The sequence below is a fragment of the Hyposmocoma kahamanoa genome, unplaced genomic scaffold, assembly GCF_003589595.1.
Source record: "Hyposmocoma kahamanoa isolate Upper Pololo Valley unplaced genomic scaffold, ASM358959v1 210, whole genome shotgun sequence".
Classification (NCBI taxonomy): Eukaryota; Metazoa; Arthropoda; class Insecta; order Lepidoptera; family Cosmopterigidae; genus Hyposmocoma; species Hyposmocoma kahamanoa.
The window spans coordinates 13010849-13028356 of record NW_020653731.1 but is presented as its reverse complement, the minus strand read 5'-3'; the positions used below and the strand labels follow the sequence as shown (position 1 = coordinate 13028356).

The following is a 17508-nucleotide window of genomic DNA, read 5'->3' as shown; positions in this document are numbered from 1 at the left end:
GCCACGCCGACGCTTTGATAATGTCGTTTGGGTTTAAATCGGGTTAAAATCCATCAACGCCCAAAATCGAAGGCAAAAATTATTTACAACTAAATATTTGTTGGAAATCGATTATTTGTAAAATCGAATGTTATTATTACAAAATGTTTATTGCTTTCAGATCTTGACGATCCGATTTGCCTTTCTATTGAATCGATTTGCTTGAAAATCGCATTGAAACAAATCGATATAAAAATATCGTTAGATTGTATACACTTCCGATCTTTATAAAAAAAAAATGTGCATACTTAATAGTGAGAATCCATATAATTTTAAATTTTTGGTATACCAAATTCCGCAAAACCCAGGTGGGTTGAATGGATTTTAACCCAATGCCTATCTCTGTCTGGTGCTCATATAGCTCAAAGAATTTCTTAGTTAGATACCAGGCTGTTGTGATCGTCTGGCATATTATTACGATTCATTATCATGAAACTCTGCTATGTTTTCAAGTCATCAATATTGAATATTCTTTACAGGCGAATGCTCTCATGTGGGGACGCACCTTTATTATTATACACTCAATGTTCCGTGATGGTAGATGTGTAATTCGGTACAATATTCCATTTCGTGGTTCGCGGAATCTAATTCCTTCGAACTGCTTTTTTCTCTAATTACCTATGATGGGGCGTTCGGCAGACTTCTGTAAAGAAAGAACTTATTTAAATATTTACAATTTTTTGCTAATGAAAATACAGGCGCGTGGGAATTGATAACTCTATGTCTCATGGTGACGGGAGCACTGACACTGCCCCACTGATTGCTATAAGCAGCAGAAAAGAATGTGAAAGAATTACTTCTTTTGCCAAGCGGTAATGTGATCATTACTGTGTTCTGGTTTTGAAGGGCAAGGGTACTGATGCAATTACTGCCACATGGGACTTTTCAACTAATGTCTTTCAAGGTGACGGGCGCAATGGCCCCTCAGATCTTTGCAATTTAAAACTCTGAGCGGTACTGCGACTGTTACGGACAGGCGTGTAGCTTACCACCAGGCGCACGACTTGCTCGAACCGACACTTGATAGTATAAAAGAAAAAATTGGAATACAATATAACAACATTTATACGTCCCTCTGCTAAGCACGGGTCTCCTCTCAGGCGAGGGTTCGGCCATAGTCCGCCACGCTGGCCCAATGCGGGTCGGGGACTTCACAAGTTTTCCGAGGGTTGTGAATTTTAAATTAAATTTCACACATAAATTTTGAAAACTCAGAGGCGCGAGACTGGATTCGAACCCTCAACTTGGAAAAGAGACTCTAATAAATTATGACTTTTTATTTTTTAATAATGACCATAACATTTTGTGGAATTACATCTACGTGGTAAGTTTTATTTAAATCGATTTATCCCCTAATTTGCCACCCATAATGGTACAATATTTTTTTTAATTTGAATAGGACACTAGTGGTATCCCCTTTTCAAAAAAAAAAAAGAATCGTCGAACTCGGTTGACAAATTTTAATGCCGGAGTAATCACATACACACAAAAAAATGCAGTCAAATTGAGAATCTAATGCTTCTTTTGAAATCGGTTAAAAATAAATAAAATAAAATCAGCTTTGTGAATAAATCACAATAAAGAAAAAAAATAATTAAAGAAAACAAATATTAAAGAAAATGACATAACTATCCTAGATTCTCAACAGAGCATATTATAATAAGTCTGAGTGGTTACATAGGGCGGCTTTGAGCAGCGATGCAAAAGCGCGATTGCATCGATGCATTCGCATATAAATCCCGGAAAAAACCAGATTGCATAAATATCTTCTAACACGGTCCTAGTCTGCAACGTGTATATATATATTTATTAGTAAGTATAAGTTTATTCATGTAGGACGACAACACTAGGAGTTCGAGCGAGAAAGCATTTGTGAGAGGGAAGGAAGACGAATGGCGCGAGAAAGCATGAGACGTTTGCACGATTTTCCGTTTGAAAATATAAAATAACTAGTTTCCCCGTGAATTTGCTTTTATTTCGACCCACCACCCCACCTTTAGGTATATTTATATATACATATATTTATGTAGGTATAATATATCGTTATTTATTAAATATTTGATAAATTTGTTTTTTTTGTTTTTTGTATTTATTTTATTTATTTATTTTGCATTTTTTTTTCTACAATTTTTTTTATTTGTAAATATGGCACACTACGTCTCCCGCTCCGATTAGCTTTCCTCTAACTCAAAGATTGTCTACAAGAGATCGCTCTTAGCGATAAGACCGCCTTTGCCCGCATTAGTTTTGTTGTTTATGTACTATTCTTGTTTTTGTGTGTGAGCAATGAAGTGTTTATCTATCTGTCTATCTATCTATCTAAATCCCAAGTGTAATCCTAAATGCTAGCATCGCTGCTTAAAATTACGCGGGTGTGTAAAGTTATAGACGATTAGCGACAGTTGTCGCCGTGTATAAACGCTCTAAAACATTTATGTACAATACTTACTTCTTGGAACACTCTTAAGTGTAGATTTTGATATGCTATCACTGTCTTCAGACTCTGAACAAACTTGAAAACTGGTTTCTGAAATACAAATTATATATTATTTGGTAGAAATACTTATTTGCACATACACATGACCACATAAACATGTATGTCCCATTCACGCCCACGTGCTCTCGCACACACTCAAACTCACTCACTCGCATGCACACAAATACACGCACATACACACACATACACACACACACACATAGCGCCACGCGTGCACGCTTAAACACCGTCATACAAGTAAACACAAATTATTTTATATTTGACCTTTATCTTGAAAAATATTATGTTATTTAATTTAGTTTAATTTTTATATTATTGGCAGTATATTGTGTCAAATTAAATTTCAGAATACAATTAAATTCAATCAAACCATGAAATCAAACGAACCGACGGAGCCATAGATACAAAAGTTGAAGTTGAAGTTGCACCACGTACCAGATTCATGTGTCATTAGTAAATGTAAAACGATCTCTGCGACACAAGCCTGTGCTTAGTGCAGAGCCCGCAAGTAAAAATGCGAGATAACTTATAAATAATTACGCAGTTTACTATGGAACTTCAATAATCTATATTATTTATTAATGTGTTGAGATAATAAACGATTTATTATTATTATTAATATTATTTAGCTCAGTTTCCTGAGCGTACACTCTCCTTCCTATATTATTTTTAAACTTATGTAATACTAAAAAGTTGCCTCATCTGAATCAACCTGTATTTTTATGATGCCGATCGAAAGGGTCAAGAGTATCAACCCCCCAAGGAGCACACTTTATAAGCCTTAAAACTGTTATACCTATAAACAGTCTTAATATGGTATAGGTTTAGATAATAGTTCTCTATAAATGGTTTTAGAAAAAAGAAATTGTTCTTATAGACTTATTTCACTCAAGTCAAAATTTTAACACCTTCTTAATACCAAACATCTTAATTAAGTGTAATCTCTCTTAAGATTTACTCTTATAGTCGTCATTTTAAGTTCATCTGTAGAACACCTGATCCAGTAAAGTCTATTAATACTCTAAAAACTAGTGTTCTTAAGTTTATTCTAGATATATTTAATTTATAGACATTCTGTAGTGTTTGTACTTATTGACAAACACGTTATAGCGCGTCTTCAGTAGATTTTATTTAAAAAAATACTACAATTAGGGTTTTTACTCTTTTGGACGTTGTAAGAGTTCATGTAAAATGGATAAATTAAAGAATTTTAAAAGATCTGGTGGAGGTGGTAAACCTTGGATATTAAGTCACATTATTCGATACAATCAGCGTTGCCAATGCCAATTGTTCAAAATCTCCAAAAATCACTATATAATAATAATAATAACGTACACACTCAACATAGCCCCGCGCTAGGGAAAACCTGTGTCGCGGGTGCCATGGACACACACGTAGACAACCACAAATTAAATCCAAACTCACGAGAGAAATAAATGTAGGCCATACAAATATTTCTCCCGACCCGGGAATCGAACCTGGGACCTCTGCATAGCAGTCCGGCATGCTAACCGTTCGGTCACGGAGGCAGTTATATTAATTATAATATTAATTGGATTCAACATTAATATGTAATCAGTCTGAACAAAAAAATATTTTTTCTTTGGCTTACAAAATTAAGTAAATTTATTATTGTTTGTGAATTTGTTGACACTATGTTAACGTTAGAAATAATCAATGAGTTTCGACCTATATTTAATATATAAAGTTGACGAGTGGTAAGTTGTGGTGTGGAAGTACCAACTGCTCGGCTTTGTTTATCAATAGCTGATTTCGTTTTGCTTCATACCGGGGACCGTCCTAAGCGGGAGAAGGAATCGCGAACTCAACACGCACCGACTGGTAATTTTACAATTCAGAACAAAGTGCTCTAATAATAATTCTATTTAAGCTGCTTGTTAATAATACGAGAGATGTGCGATGTTGAAAAACACGTCGATATAGACCATCACAGTGTTTCTAACAGTAACGATCAAACTAACGATGCATCAGCAATTGATAGATTATGATAAAATGTTAGAATCCCCACATTTCCCTCACATAGGGCCAATCCCCACAAAATCCCCAACCTAGTTGAAACTCCCCACAATTTGGGGAATTCCCTACAAATTGGCAACGCTGGATACAATAGTCGTAATTCGCGCTCGGGCCGGTCATGGCCGGCATTTGTTTGCTGACAAATAAATAAACATTGTGAAGTAATTCCGTGTTGTGAAATGATAAAAACAATTGAAATGAGCGCGTAAACTACTGTACTTCAATGTTGTGTATGTGTATTGTGCCGTCTATTAATAGACTACAGTGAAAACATTGTGTGAAATGTGGTTGGCGTGAAAAAATAACCTCAATTTTGTAATGAAAATTTTATTTCTTCCAACATTAGTTAGTTATGTCATTAAAATGTTCCTTATATTTATATGATAGAAAATTTATCCACCTTTCTAGTCATATTGTAACACATTCCATATAATTATTCAGAATAAGGTTTTATTTGCGACAAATTGGATTTTTTCAATTGTTTTTTTGACCTAGTGTTTTGAAAAGTTTTTTCTTGCATAATACTCTCAATATTTGCTAACTTTATAAAGGTTTTGTAATGCTGTCAAAAGAACAAATCGCTTAGAAACATCGCGTTTTGTAGACAATCATAAGAACTTCATAGGAGGAATATTCTTCTACAAGTTCAACTACACTAAAGCAAGTAAAAATAATCTTTTCGTATTCTGAAGTTTTTCTATAGATAAAACTATAGACAAAATGCTCCAACTGTGTTTTGAAAAAAGCTTTAAATTCTTATCGCCATTTTTATTTTTAAAGAATGACTATGAAGTAGCCGAGAAAAATTTCTTTTCTTTTTAAAAAGTAAATCTAAGTTGAAAAAGCCTAGAACTTCTTGGAAATGGTTTGTTTTGTGAGTTATTTTGTATATTTAAGCTTTCTATAAATATTTAAAACCGAAAATCGATAACTGTATTTTTATTAAGTTTATATTTTATACATAAATATATAAAATTTAGCGAGCGCATTACTTTTATGGCAGGTTTTACATCACTTTTCACAAGGTATTTAAAGTCGCACGCCAATTTGCGCTCTCTAACCGATTAAATATTGCGCGAAAAAGTCAGAAATATTATATCTAATTTCGTCATGTTGCAATTTTGATAGTTTATATTTTGTAAGTCATTAAACTTGAAATCTATTAGTATTAAGAGAATTGCGTCTTGTGTTTGTAACGCTTTAGTTACTTTGGTTTTAAAATAGCATTACTAAGAAAACTATCATAGACTATAAATTATCTAAAAACTGTCTACAAGACTAAATAAATACTGTCTACATTCTACAAATAGTCTAGTAGCATTCTAGAAGGGTTACTTGAGAAAAAAGATAAGAGTCACTCTTAACACTACCTACAGATAGTTTCTCAAAGCACTCTTGTGATCTACTAATAAAGTTGTGCCCACTTTTGCTTTAAATTATCTAGAAAACTTCTTCGAGATATCTTGAGTGAATTTGAACTCTTAAAATATTCAATCGAATTAAATTCTATTAGATATCTTATAGTACATATAGATATGCGTGTGCTGCTTGGGCGTACCTGTGTCATATCTCTTATGTCGAGTGGGCAAATCTTGATTTTCAACATGTCCAAATGTCCTGAAGCCCACGGCGAACTGCGCGTATGGACTTATTTCGTACAGTTCTGTAAAAATAATCAGTTTAATCTCATAATTGCATTACTTTACTCAATGAAATCGGTTATCCTTTTGGATATAATACGAAAGGCCTAAAAAAAATGTTGGACACTAACACGAAATACTGTGTTGCTCGTATTCGTGTCCAATAATACTTTTAGAAAAATGTTTTTGCATAACATTGTAAAAATACCCAGTTTTTGACCACTGGTATGAGAACACCTTTATTAACATAACTATGTCAAAACTCTTGACAGCGAACCATAAACTTCGCCATGCAGCTTACATTTTGATAACTTTGCCTCACGCGGCATTAATAGAACGTGATTGGAAAACCTGATTTAATAGTAATCGTTGATTCGGTATTTGAGTCGGTCAGAGTAAATAGAATACAGGTAAGAATTGTCCATAAAGTATGGCCCACCTAATACCTGTGATGTATGCCTTGGTATACTGGATGATATCATGAACTCTGCCGAAAATCAGTTCGTGTAATGCCAAGCCGATTCACATTGAAACACAAAAAAGAAAACAAATTAAGATGACTACTCATGGACTACTCGTACAAACGGAGTTTGATACTACGTGACGCGCACTGTAAGTTTCCGGAATGAATAAGAAAAAAAATAATATAAATGGTCAGAAATGAATTTATTGTTTCTCAAAATATTCTCTGTTAGCGTTAATGCACTTTTTCATACGAATGAACCAATTTTGAAAACATTTATGCCACTCCTCCGTGACAATCCCTGAACATATTTTTCATACTCTTCGACAGCCTCTTCAGGTGATAAAAATCGCTGACCGCGTAACTGGTACTTAATTTTTGAAATTAAATAAAAGTCACAAGGTGCCAAGTCAGGACTGTACGCGGGATGGCTCATAAGGTCAACGTTGTTCATCTTCAAAAATTCATTTGTCTGTCTGGCCGTGTGAGAACTGGCATTATCGTGGTGCAAGATGATACAGCGTTTACGGTTATTTTTACTGAGTTTGTCCATAACTTCCGGCAAACAAATGGTCGTGTACCAATCACTATTCACGGTACAACAATTCTCCAAAGCAATAGTCGCCACGTGTCCAGTTTTATTAAAAAAAGAAGCAATCATCCACTTAGAGGCACTTAGCATGCGCGCCACTTTGGTTGGTTTCGGCTCATCTCGAAAGACTCATACGCTCGATTGTTGCTTTGTTTTGGTATCGTAACTATAAATCCATGTTTCGTCTACGTCGTACTATGTCGCACACCAAATTTGACGCCCCTTCGTTGAATCTAGTAAGCATGGCATTGCACCTAGTGACGAGATCCGTTTTTTGAGCCTCAGTCAAATTGTGTGGGATCCACCGAGAGCACAGCTTTTTCACACCCAAATGTAGTATTTAACTCATGCCTATGTCTAAAGATGCCCCAATCTCATGGTATGTCACACGCCTGTCTGTTTTGATCATACGGCGCATAGCATCGATGTTTTTGTTGTTCACAGCAGTGGACGGGCGACCATCACGAAATTCGTCACTGAGATTCACACGGCTGCGTTTGAATTCTGCAAACTAGCTACAAATAGTCGTCTTGCATGGTGCTTCATCGCCAAAAGCAGTTTGAAGCCGAGTCAAGCTCCGCTGAGCTGTTAAATGACACTTAAACTCGTAGAAAATCATACTATGAAAATTTTCACGATTTAAATCCATGGTGATGTAGACAACCAATTTCTAAAATGACGCCACAATGTAAAAACAAGTGACAGTCAGATGAAACAAGCTGTATTCTACAGCCAAAGAGTTCCATTTTCAAATGTTGTAATTACTTTTGAAATATTGTTTGTGTAAGTGGCCAGTTCCGGAAACTTATAGTGCACCCTATGTATTTTAGGCTTAATAAAATTTTCAATCCCGACCACATCTGACAACCTTGGGCTTTCACATGTACAGTCGTCGTCGACATTTTCCTACTAAATGAAACAAGCGAAAAAACTCGAACTTTTTGACCGAAAAGTGTCCAGTATCATATTATATATTAATACAGTTATACATATATTATTATATTTATTAATTTCTGGAACATTTTGACCCTAGGGAAATAAGTGAAATAGTAAAATTGTGCTTAGAACTGTTTGCTTAGCCAATTTGTTTTTGTTAATGACGGGTTTAAATCGAGTTAAAACCCATTAAAGCTCGAAATCGAGGGCAAAAACTACTGGCAACTAAACTTTTACCTTACCTATTTCTACCGCCAAGCAGTAATATCAGCATACTGTGTTTCGGTTTTGAAGGGTAAGCGTGCTCATGAAATTACAGGCATATGAGACTTGTCAACTTATGTCTCACGGTGACAGGTGCAGCGGCAGTGCCCCTCAGATTTTTGCGATTTACAGCTCTGAGTGGTACTGCAACTGTTATGGACAGACGTGTAGCTTACCACCAGGCGCACGCCTTGTTTGGCCCGTCACTTGATATTATAAAAAAAAGCCTTATTATATTTTGTTCAAATGTAATGATGTAGAGAATTCGATTTCGCTTGAAAATCGCATTAAAATAAATCGATACAAAAATCGTCAAATCGTATGCAATTGAATCGATTTTCGTTTATACATCGGGATTTTCAAAAATATAAAATTATACCAAATTCCATATTCGTCTATTCGGCCCACGCTTTTGGGCAGAAATGGATTAAAACTAGGCTCTTTGGGTAAAAACCCGGGCGGTTTGATTGGGTTTTAACCCGCAGTGTCATCTATGAATAGCAACAACATTATCGACACCGTCCTTTTATTAATAATGGTACGTTACTAACCATGCTTACTATTATTCCTCATATGAACGGGTGCGCTATATATCCTGCTCTGCTGGTTCATAGCTTGAGCGTTTATATTCTCCTTAATATTGGCAATATTGCTGTGTGACGTGTTCGCCGTTAGGTTGCCACTCTCTGACTTGTTGGCTATAGCTATTGAGTCTCTGTATTCGGGGTCGCTGTTACTGTAAAAAGTAAATAAGTATAAAATTAGTTAATAAATAATAAAGTTAGTTCAAGTTTATGTCTCTTAAAGGGTTCTCGCTATATAACTGTGTGTTGGATAATTTTCCGAAAAATTTGAAATATACCGGAAATTTTTCAGAATTATTTCTGAAATTTTTTTATGAAAAATCATTCTATTAAATTTGACTAACTCCTGCTGTCCCGATTTTTTTCGTCCAATACAATGAAATGATCCTCACAAAAACCTGAGTCGATCAGCACTAAAAAAAAATTTCATTAATTTTTGTTCATTTTTATAGACCTCACGCTTGACCAAAAAATTGACTGCCAAAATTGTTTTCACAAAAAAAACTTAATAGTTCCTAAGACAGTTTCCTTGTATACTCCAGATTTCCACATACTGTCCCATTAATTACCTTTGCCTCTTAATTATAATGTAGATACTGCATAGCACACAAGCAGCCAATAGAATTGAGCTGCACATGATGACCAACGTATTGAGGTCTAGAGATTCTGACGGTGGACCGACTTCGCCTGTAATAGAAAAAAGAGTAATGTTTTCGGGTCGTGGGATTCTATAGACAGGAGAAGACAATGCAATCTTGATTATAATAATAACAAATGCAGAAGGTTCTGCTCGATATAGCACGTATTGTTTGCTGGTTCTTGAAGCCGAGTCGCTGACCTCAGCCGAATATGCCATAAGCTGGGAATACCACCTCTCTAATTTAAAAATTCAAAATTAATCTTTTAGGTCACGAGGGAGATGACAGTCTATGACTTTTTGAAAAAAGGAAAAACCGACCTCAAAAGTTCGTAGAATCACAACTATTTGCTAAGTTTTGTTTTGAAACGCGTTACCGGAGAGTATGCGAAACCGGATCCATCAACTAGTTTGCCACTCTTAGAGATGGAATATTTTCTTTAAATTAAAATGGGACCAATATTATTGAGATACCAATGATCAATCTTTCTAACAAAAAAGAATCATCAAAATCGGTTCAGACAAAAAGAAACACAAAAATTAAAAAAACGGACGAATTAAGAACCTTCTCCTTTTTTGAAGTCGGTTAAAAAATAGGTATCCAAAATAATAATAATGTGCCAGACACACTAATTAATAACCTGGTCTCAAGATACGTAATTCCTTGTCCTATGAGTACTGTGGCACTACCCAGAATATCCAGATCAGAACCAATTTAGTTAAATGTTCATTTCTCAAATATGAATTTACCGGGTATCAAAGTCAGGTTCTACTAAGGCATTCACAGTGCAAATCGCGATCATTAAATATAATGACTACTTGCACACAGGTACCTCTTACTCCGGTACCTATCTGGAAAATGGGGAGGGTGCTGTATGTGCGTCCAGGGTGGCTCACCTAAGGCACTAGCCTTACAAAGAACCGGATAAAGTTCGTGCAAGCGTCCTGATCCGGGGTTAGGACTTGACTTAGATGGTCCCTGTGCGGGTTCGCTCGCACAGGTCGTAGAGCCCTTCTCGTATACCCTAAGGGTCGGTAGGAAGGGTCACTATAATCAAAACAATGTAGAAAGATATGGGGATGTACATTTAATCAGTATCTTCTACGGTGCAACAGTATCTTCTATGAGATTATTTATTTACATTCGCTGGTACTTACTACCATCCTCATTCTTCGTAGCATAACTATAAGTAGAGGTAACACTGCCAGCTTCATTGATTGCAGATATTCTTAGCTGGTACCACGTTCCAGGCGAGAGTTCACAGATCGCCACCGAGTTGGGATACGTCTTCGCTTGGTACAGGGGCGAGAGACTCCAGGATGGCACATCCGAGAATGACTGAAGATTTAATTTGTTGAGAGGTATTATTATCTTAACAGATACATAGAGTTTACTCAAGTACGTCCGGGTACTGGTTTTATTACATTGCGTATTAAGGACTTTAAATAAGAAATCAATAACGAGAGACTATTAGAAGCCCGAAGCCAAAGGCTGAGGGCTTTCATAACTCGAGTTTTGTATTCTTTACAATGTTTTTCATCAAATTTGCGAGGAAATAAATGCAATGTTTATTTCTTGTATGAATAAATAAATAATGGCGGAGTTTTTGTTTTATTTTTTATCAACAGATTTTATGGCCAGCTAGCAATTCTTCTATAAATAATAGAACTCGAACTAAAATGTTTTAAAAAGCAAAGACGCATATAGCCATGATAGAACGTAAAAGAAAATAGCAAAATTATTATACAGAAAATAATTAAAATCAATTATAAGAAATTTAAAAAAATAAGTATTTGAGTAGTATGTGGCTGAATTGCAATTAAATTTTGTTTAGATAACATTTTAGGCAATGTTTTAATTTTGAACTTATGTAACCTCTTTGCATGAACTTGAATCTGATCTATGTAAGGAAGTATGTCGTGCTACACATTAAAAATCTCCTTACCTACCATGGCTGTAATGGAAAGAAAAAAGCCCCGAGATTTTATTTGGGGCATTATTTTCAAGTTAGCCACCATGCAATCATACTATTACAAGTTCGATGAAAAGAATCTTATATCACGGTTTACTAGCTTGCTTCTACTACCTCTTCTATAAGGGGATTTGCCATTGACGAGACTACCAATAATTTATATATTAGGATCATTGACTTACAAATAAATGGACGACGGGTCTAATACAAAGATCACGAAAAAAATGTCCCAAGTCAACCTATTTAAACGTAGTGACATGTAAAGGAATATGAAACAGCTAAAACGTTGAATTTAAATTGTAATGTCATCACTGTCTAATTTTGCTTGCGTCGCTGTCAGTCGAACAAACGAAGACTAAAGCGTGAATGACGCTCTGTATACGATTTTAACGCCCTATAAGTTCGGACACTTTTTAGCGCGGACCCGACGTCCATATAATTGTAAGTCAATGATTAGGATATATTATCACGGTGTGCGCGCGATGGAATTGCACGATTTAATTCCGCCTGCCCCTTTCCATAATCGGGAGATTAGACTTAGGCTGGGGTTCTACCCCTAAGTTGTGGATATTCCAAGGATTCGTCCAAGTTACATCACACACACACGTTCACATTTATATGGCGAACGGCTATGGAGTGGAATTATCTGCCTGTAGACTTATTTCCTGAACGCAATAACTTTTCAAGACGAGAGTGAATATACGTCATTTAGGTTTTCATGCTCTATTGTTCATGTTCATCGTCACTTTTCGTCAGGTGAGATGGAGGTCAAATGCGCATCAAGTTTTATTTATAAAAAAATTATCATTTCGCACCATTGACTTACAAATAAATGGACGACGGGTCTAATACAAAAACCACGAAAAAAATGTCCCAAGTCAACCTATTTAAACGTAGTGACATGTAAAGGAATATGAAAAAGCTAAAACGTTGAATTTAAATTGTAATGTCATCGCAGTACTGTCTAATTTTGCTTGCTTCGCTGTCAGTCGAACAAATGAAGACTAAAGCGTGAATGACGCTCTGTATACGATTTTAACGCCCTATAAGTTCGGACACTTTTTAGCGCGGACCCGACGTCCATATAATTGTACGTCAATGTTTCGCACCCTTAATGGAGCAATGGCATAATGTGAAGTTACGTCAAAAACATCTATGACTCCATTAGATACAGAAAAATATAACTTACATACTCTATAAGTTTTGTAACTCTATCGACAATATTAGTCGATAGAGTTACAAAAACTAATTTATGTATTTTTTATATTTTTCTGTATCCAATGGAGCAATAAACATGTTTGGCGTAACTTCAATTATGACATTCTTCCATGAGGGGCGCGATTTGTCTGCTACAAGATCTTGTAGAACCTTACCATAGTGCTAGGTACCCGTATCCAACTTCTGCTTCCTAATACCCTGTACTCAACTTCGAAGGCTCTCAGTTCGCAGCCCCCATCGTCCCATCCAGCCAGTTGGACGTAGATGTGGGAGCAGTTGCTCCACAACCAGTCGTTTGTTGTTGGTGAAATTGGTACTGCAATTTAAAGTAAACATTAACGATCACCCCTCACGGAAGAATGGCGTAAGCTGAGTTAGGTCAAAAACGTTTATTGTTCTATTAGATACAGAGAAATATAACCCACATCCTCTCCAATTCTTGTAACTCTATCTACAATATTAGTCGACAGAGTTACACGAATTGGAGAGGATGTGGGTTGTATTTTTCTGTATCTGATGGAGTAATAAACATTTTTGACCTAACTCTACTTACGCCATTCTTCCATGAGGGACTTTTCTAACGGAGGTTATAACGTAGATTTTTAAAGTCAGTATCATCAGGTACCTTTTAGGCAAAAGCACGTACTGACGGCAGTACATCAAGCTACACATATTGTGGTCCGTTACGCTGTAGGCTATAAAAAGTGTATAGTTTGATGAGCTGTTGACTGTACCATCACCAGGTAACATTGTGGGCAGACGCAAGTACATCTCAAATAAGTAGCAGTAGGGCTCCTTGTGAAAGAGTTCGTCCAGGGTGGTATTGCCACCTTATCGATTTCTGCCGCCAAACAGTAATGTCAGCATTACTGTGTTCCGATTTTGAAGGGTAAGGGTGCTGGTGAAATTATAGGCACGTGGGACTTGTCAACTTATGTCTCAGGGTGACGGGCGCAGTGGTAGTGCCCCACAGATCTTTGCAATTTAAAGCTCTAAGTGGCACTGTAACTGTTATGGACAGGCGAGTAGCTTACCATCAGGTTCACGACTTGTTTGTCGCGTCATTTGATGTTATAAAAAAAGTGAAATAGAAAATAATAGCAGAGCAAGTAAATTTACTAAGGGGTGACACCAGGATGTAGACACCATTTTGCATGGATTTTTCATCCGAATGACGAACAGTGAATAGCTGTAATGAGTTCAAGGAGCTGGCTATCAACCGTGAGGCGTGGAGGAGGCTAGACAGACAAGACAACTATTTATGTGTAAAACGGGAAGAGTGTTAAACTATTTTTTTTCGTGTTAGTATAAAGACAGAGCGGAGAGGAAGCGAGTGTGATTGGAAGTACTAATATGTACCTCAGTATTGGTGTAATGCAGATTGGAAGAAAATATTTTATAAACTAGGAGATGAATTCACTTTCCCGTTAAAGTATTCAATAAAACTTGGCAAATACTCAGATGTAATTCTACGAACTTTTGAGGTCGGTTTGCTTTATAATTATTTATTTATTTCCTTTTTGATGACAAACAGTTTGTATCACAATGTATTAGAAACTATATTAAATAATTATAAGCAAAAACAGTTTCCCACTGATAAAAGATAATAGCAAAATGCAGCGTTGACAACACTAAACAACTAAACGACATATGACACATTATAGAAGCAATGTAACATTACACAAATTAGATTACTTTTTAGTAATAAAAAATGAATTAGATAATACCTCCTTAACGTACGCACAGTTTATGTTAAACAAATCAAAATCGTAAAGAGCAGAGACTTTCCGACGGGATCGAAGGAATTTTTTCTGAGTGTTCGATCTTTGTATTAATAATTATATCAAACTAGTGGAGTAATTTCACAGAATAGAATTCAATATCAATTCAATAATAATTTAACTGCCTCCGTGGTCGAACGGTTACCATGCCGGACTGCCACGCAGAGGTCCCAGGTTCAATTCCCGGGCCGGGAGAAATAGTTGTATGGCCTACAATTATTTCTCTCGTGAGTTTGGGTGTAATTTGTGGTTGTCTATGTGTGTGTCCATGGCACCCGCGACACAGGGTTTCCCTAGTGCGGGGCTATGTTGAGTGTGTGCGTTATTATTATTATTAAAATTAAAGCAGAAACTTTGTTAAAATTATTGCTCGCACGCCATATAAACGAATTTCGTTTGTGATATTGTAAAGCGACAGGTAAATGAATAAGTGACTCGTTACGTAAATGCTTAGCTGGAACCCTTAAGTGAATCTCAGACAGAAGCTCGGGGCAATCGACGATATTGGTGGTAATTTTAATGAGATAGTTTGTGTCTCCTATTTTACGCCGCAATTTAAGGGGTAGTATATGAAGTTTCTTGCAGATATCTAAATAGTTTGAAGAGCGGTTAGGCTGATTAATTTTAAAACATAAGCAACGAATAAATTTTTGCTGAATTCGTTCAATACGCGAAATATAGATGTTATACATTGGGTTCCAGATCTGAGAGGCATACTCCAAGTTGTGACGCACAAGGGCACAGTATAAGATTTTTAGTGTTTTGGCATCTTGAAAATCAACCGAACTACGCATCACGAATATAAAAATATAATTACATATAATATAATTATATAAAAAAGTTATAATTATGATAAATGTATTCGTAAGTATACTATAGTTTCGTGGTTGTGAGTTTAACCTCGCCAACAAACAGTTTTCGCAGGTGGGCCAGAAATTGTATTATGGTTTCTTGTATACCTTTTATATGAAATAAATAAATAATTAGTACAAAGTACTAAAAAACCGACCGCAAAAGTTCGTGGTATTACATCTATTTGCCAAGTTTTATTGAAATCGGTTACCGGAAAGTGCGCGAAACCGGATTCATCCCCTAGTTTGCCACAGTGGCGAAATATTAAAATTTAAATGACCACTACTGAGGTACCCCTTGCCAACAAAAAAGAATCATCAAGATCGGTTCACAAATGCCAAATATATCACGTAAGATACGTACGAAAAAAAACGTGCAGTCGACTTGGAAATCTCCTTTTTTTGAAGTTGGTTAAAAATAAAACAACGTGTCTTTAACAAATTCGTAAGCTACCTACCTCCACCTAAAGTATTGACATCTAGATACGCAGGCTGTGAAGTCCCGACCTTATTTGTAGCAGTGATTCTCAAAGAATACTTGGTACCACACTTAAGTCCCGTTAGGGCATGTCTTTGGACAGATAAATTTGGTAGCTTGGTGTTTGGCCAGGCTTCTTGCCAGGGCCCGTTTGCTTCCTTCCATGTGAGGCTGTAACCTAAAAGATAATGTTGATTACTTTGTAGACTACATCTGTACTGTTGTTTATATCTTGAAGCGCACCTTCCGCTAAGACAGTTTATGATTTCCGAATGTTCCAGACGTTTTTAATAGTAAGGTGGTGGAGCCAGTGGTCGACAAACACCATTGTTCGACATTTAAAAAAAATTAATTTGTAATAAATTTAGAACTTAATTTTTTATTATAGTAACACGTTTCGATCGAAGGATTTTTTCTTTGTGTTTGATCTATGTATTAATAATTATAACAAACTAGGTGTGCTAATTTCATAATAATAATTTAATATCATGGTGATCTAACATGGTGGTGTAACAACTTAAAAAACATACAATTTATTAAAAGCGTCACCTTTAGTCAGCTGCTGGTAGCTGTAAAGGTACCTGACTGAGTGAAGTACTAAATTTCTCACAGATGGAGCAACGGGAAATAACAACGATCCATGTGGCTACCTAGTTTAAAAAATACGTTAAGTACTGCTGATGATAGTCGAAGGAACGGTTACCCGAACCGTGGCAGTGAGATGTCTAGCCGCAGGAAATCGCATCGCAGTAATTCGCGTTGCAGTATTCTGCGTTGCGAATGCGCATCGCGCCGATTCGTAGTTTTGTGTTTCGACCCTTAGTTGGCATAGCGTCTGGCAATGTTTGCTGGAAGACGTTGCTTCGAATCCAGCCGGATCGAAAGAATTTTTTCTTAGTGTTCAATCTTTATATCAAAAATTATAACAAAGTAGTGGAGCAATGTTCCAAAAAAAATTGAATATAATGCTGGTGAAACATTCTGACATTTAATAAAAAATTAATTACAGTTAATAGCGATACGACATCTCTAGCCAGGGCTGGTAGCTGTAAAGGTGCCTAACTGAGTGACGAAATACTTTCATACATTTCTCATAGATGGCGCTACGGCTAAAAAGTCGTTGAAAACCAACTACAAAGACCCTACAACAAGCAAATAGAAAAATTCGTAAGGTCCGCTGGTTCGTTCCCTGGCTCAGCTATGGTCAATCCTCGCGACATTCAATAAACTTAAAAAATAATAATACTATAGATAACTTACTGATTTTCTGACTCAAGCTCTTATTAACAGAGTAATAAGGTTGTTCCCATTCCACCAATATTGAATCCTTGTAAGGAGTAGCTCTTAGTATTGGTGCATCAGGCAAAGGCAGCACAATGACTGAGTATTCTACTGAATCTGAGCCGTATAGGTTTTTTGCTAGGCAGCTGTAGTTTCCGCTTAACGATTGGTCAATATCTGAAATAATACAAAAATAAATAAAAGTCAATTTAATGTTTGAAAACAATATTGAATACT

The 17508-nt window shown here is 36.1% G+C and overlaps 1 protein-coding gene across 1 annotated transcript in view; it reads right to left on the bottom strand.

Annotated features, from left to right (window-relative positions):
* Window positions 1-653: 653 nt before the first annotated feature.
* LOC113227382 (Down syndrome cell adhesion molecule-like protein Dscam2) overlaps window positions 654-17508 on the bottom strand; it is a 45665-nt gene continuing 28810 nt past the window's right edge. The window contains 9 exon segments of the mRNA XM_026460277.1: window positions 654-682; window positions 2489-2566; window positions 6132-6248; window positions 9020-9198; window positions 9607-9739; window positions 10848-11028; window positions 13036-13196; window positions 15971-16168; window positions 17251-17448. Of these exon segments, the coding sequence (XP_026316062.1) occupies window positions 654-682; window positions 2489-2566; window positions 6132-6248; window positions 9020-9198; window positions 9607-9739; window positions 10848-11028; window positions 13036-13196; window positions 15971-16168; window positions 17251-17448 (1274 nt within the window).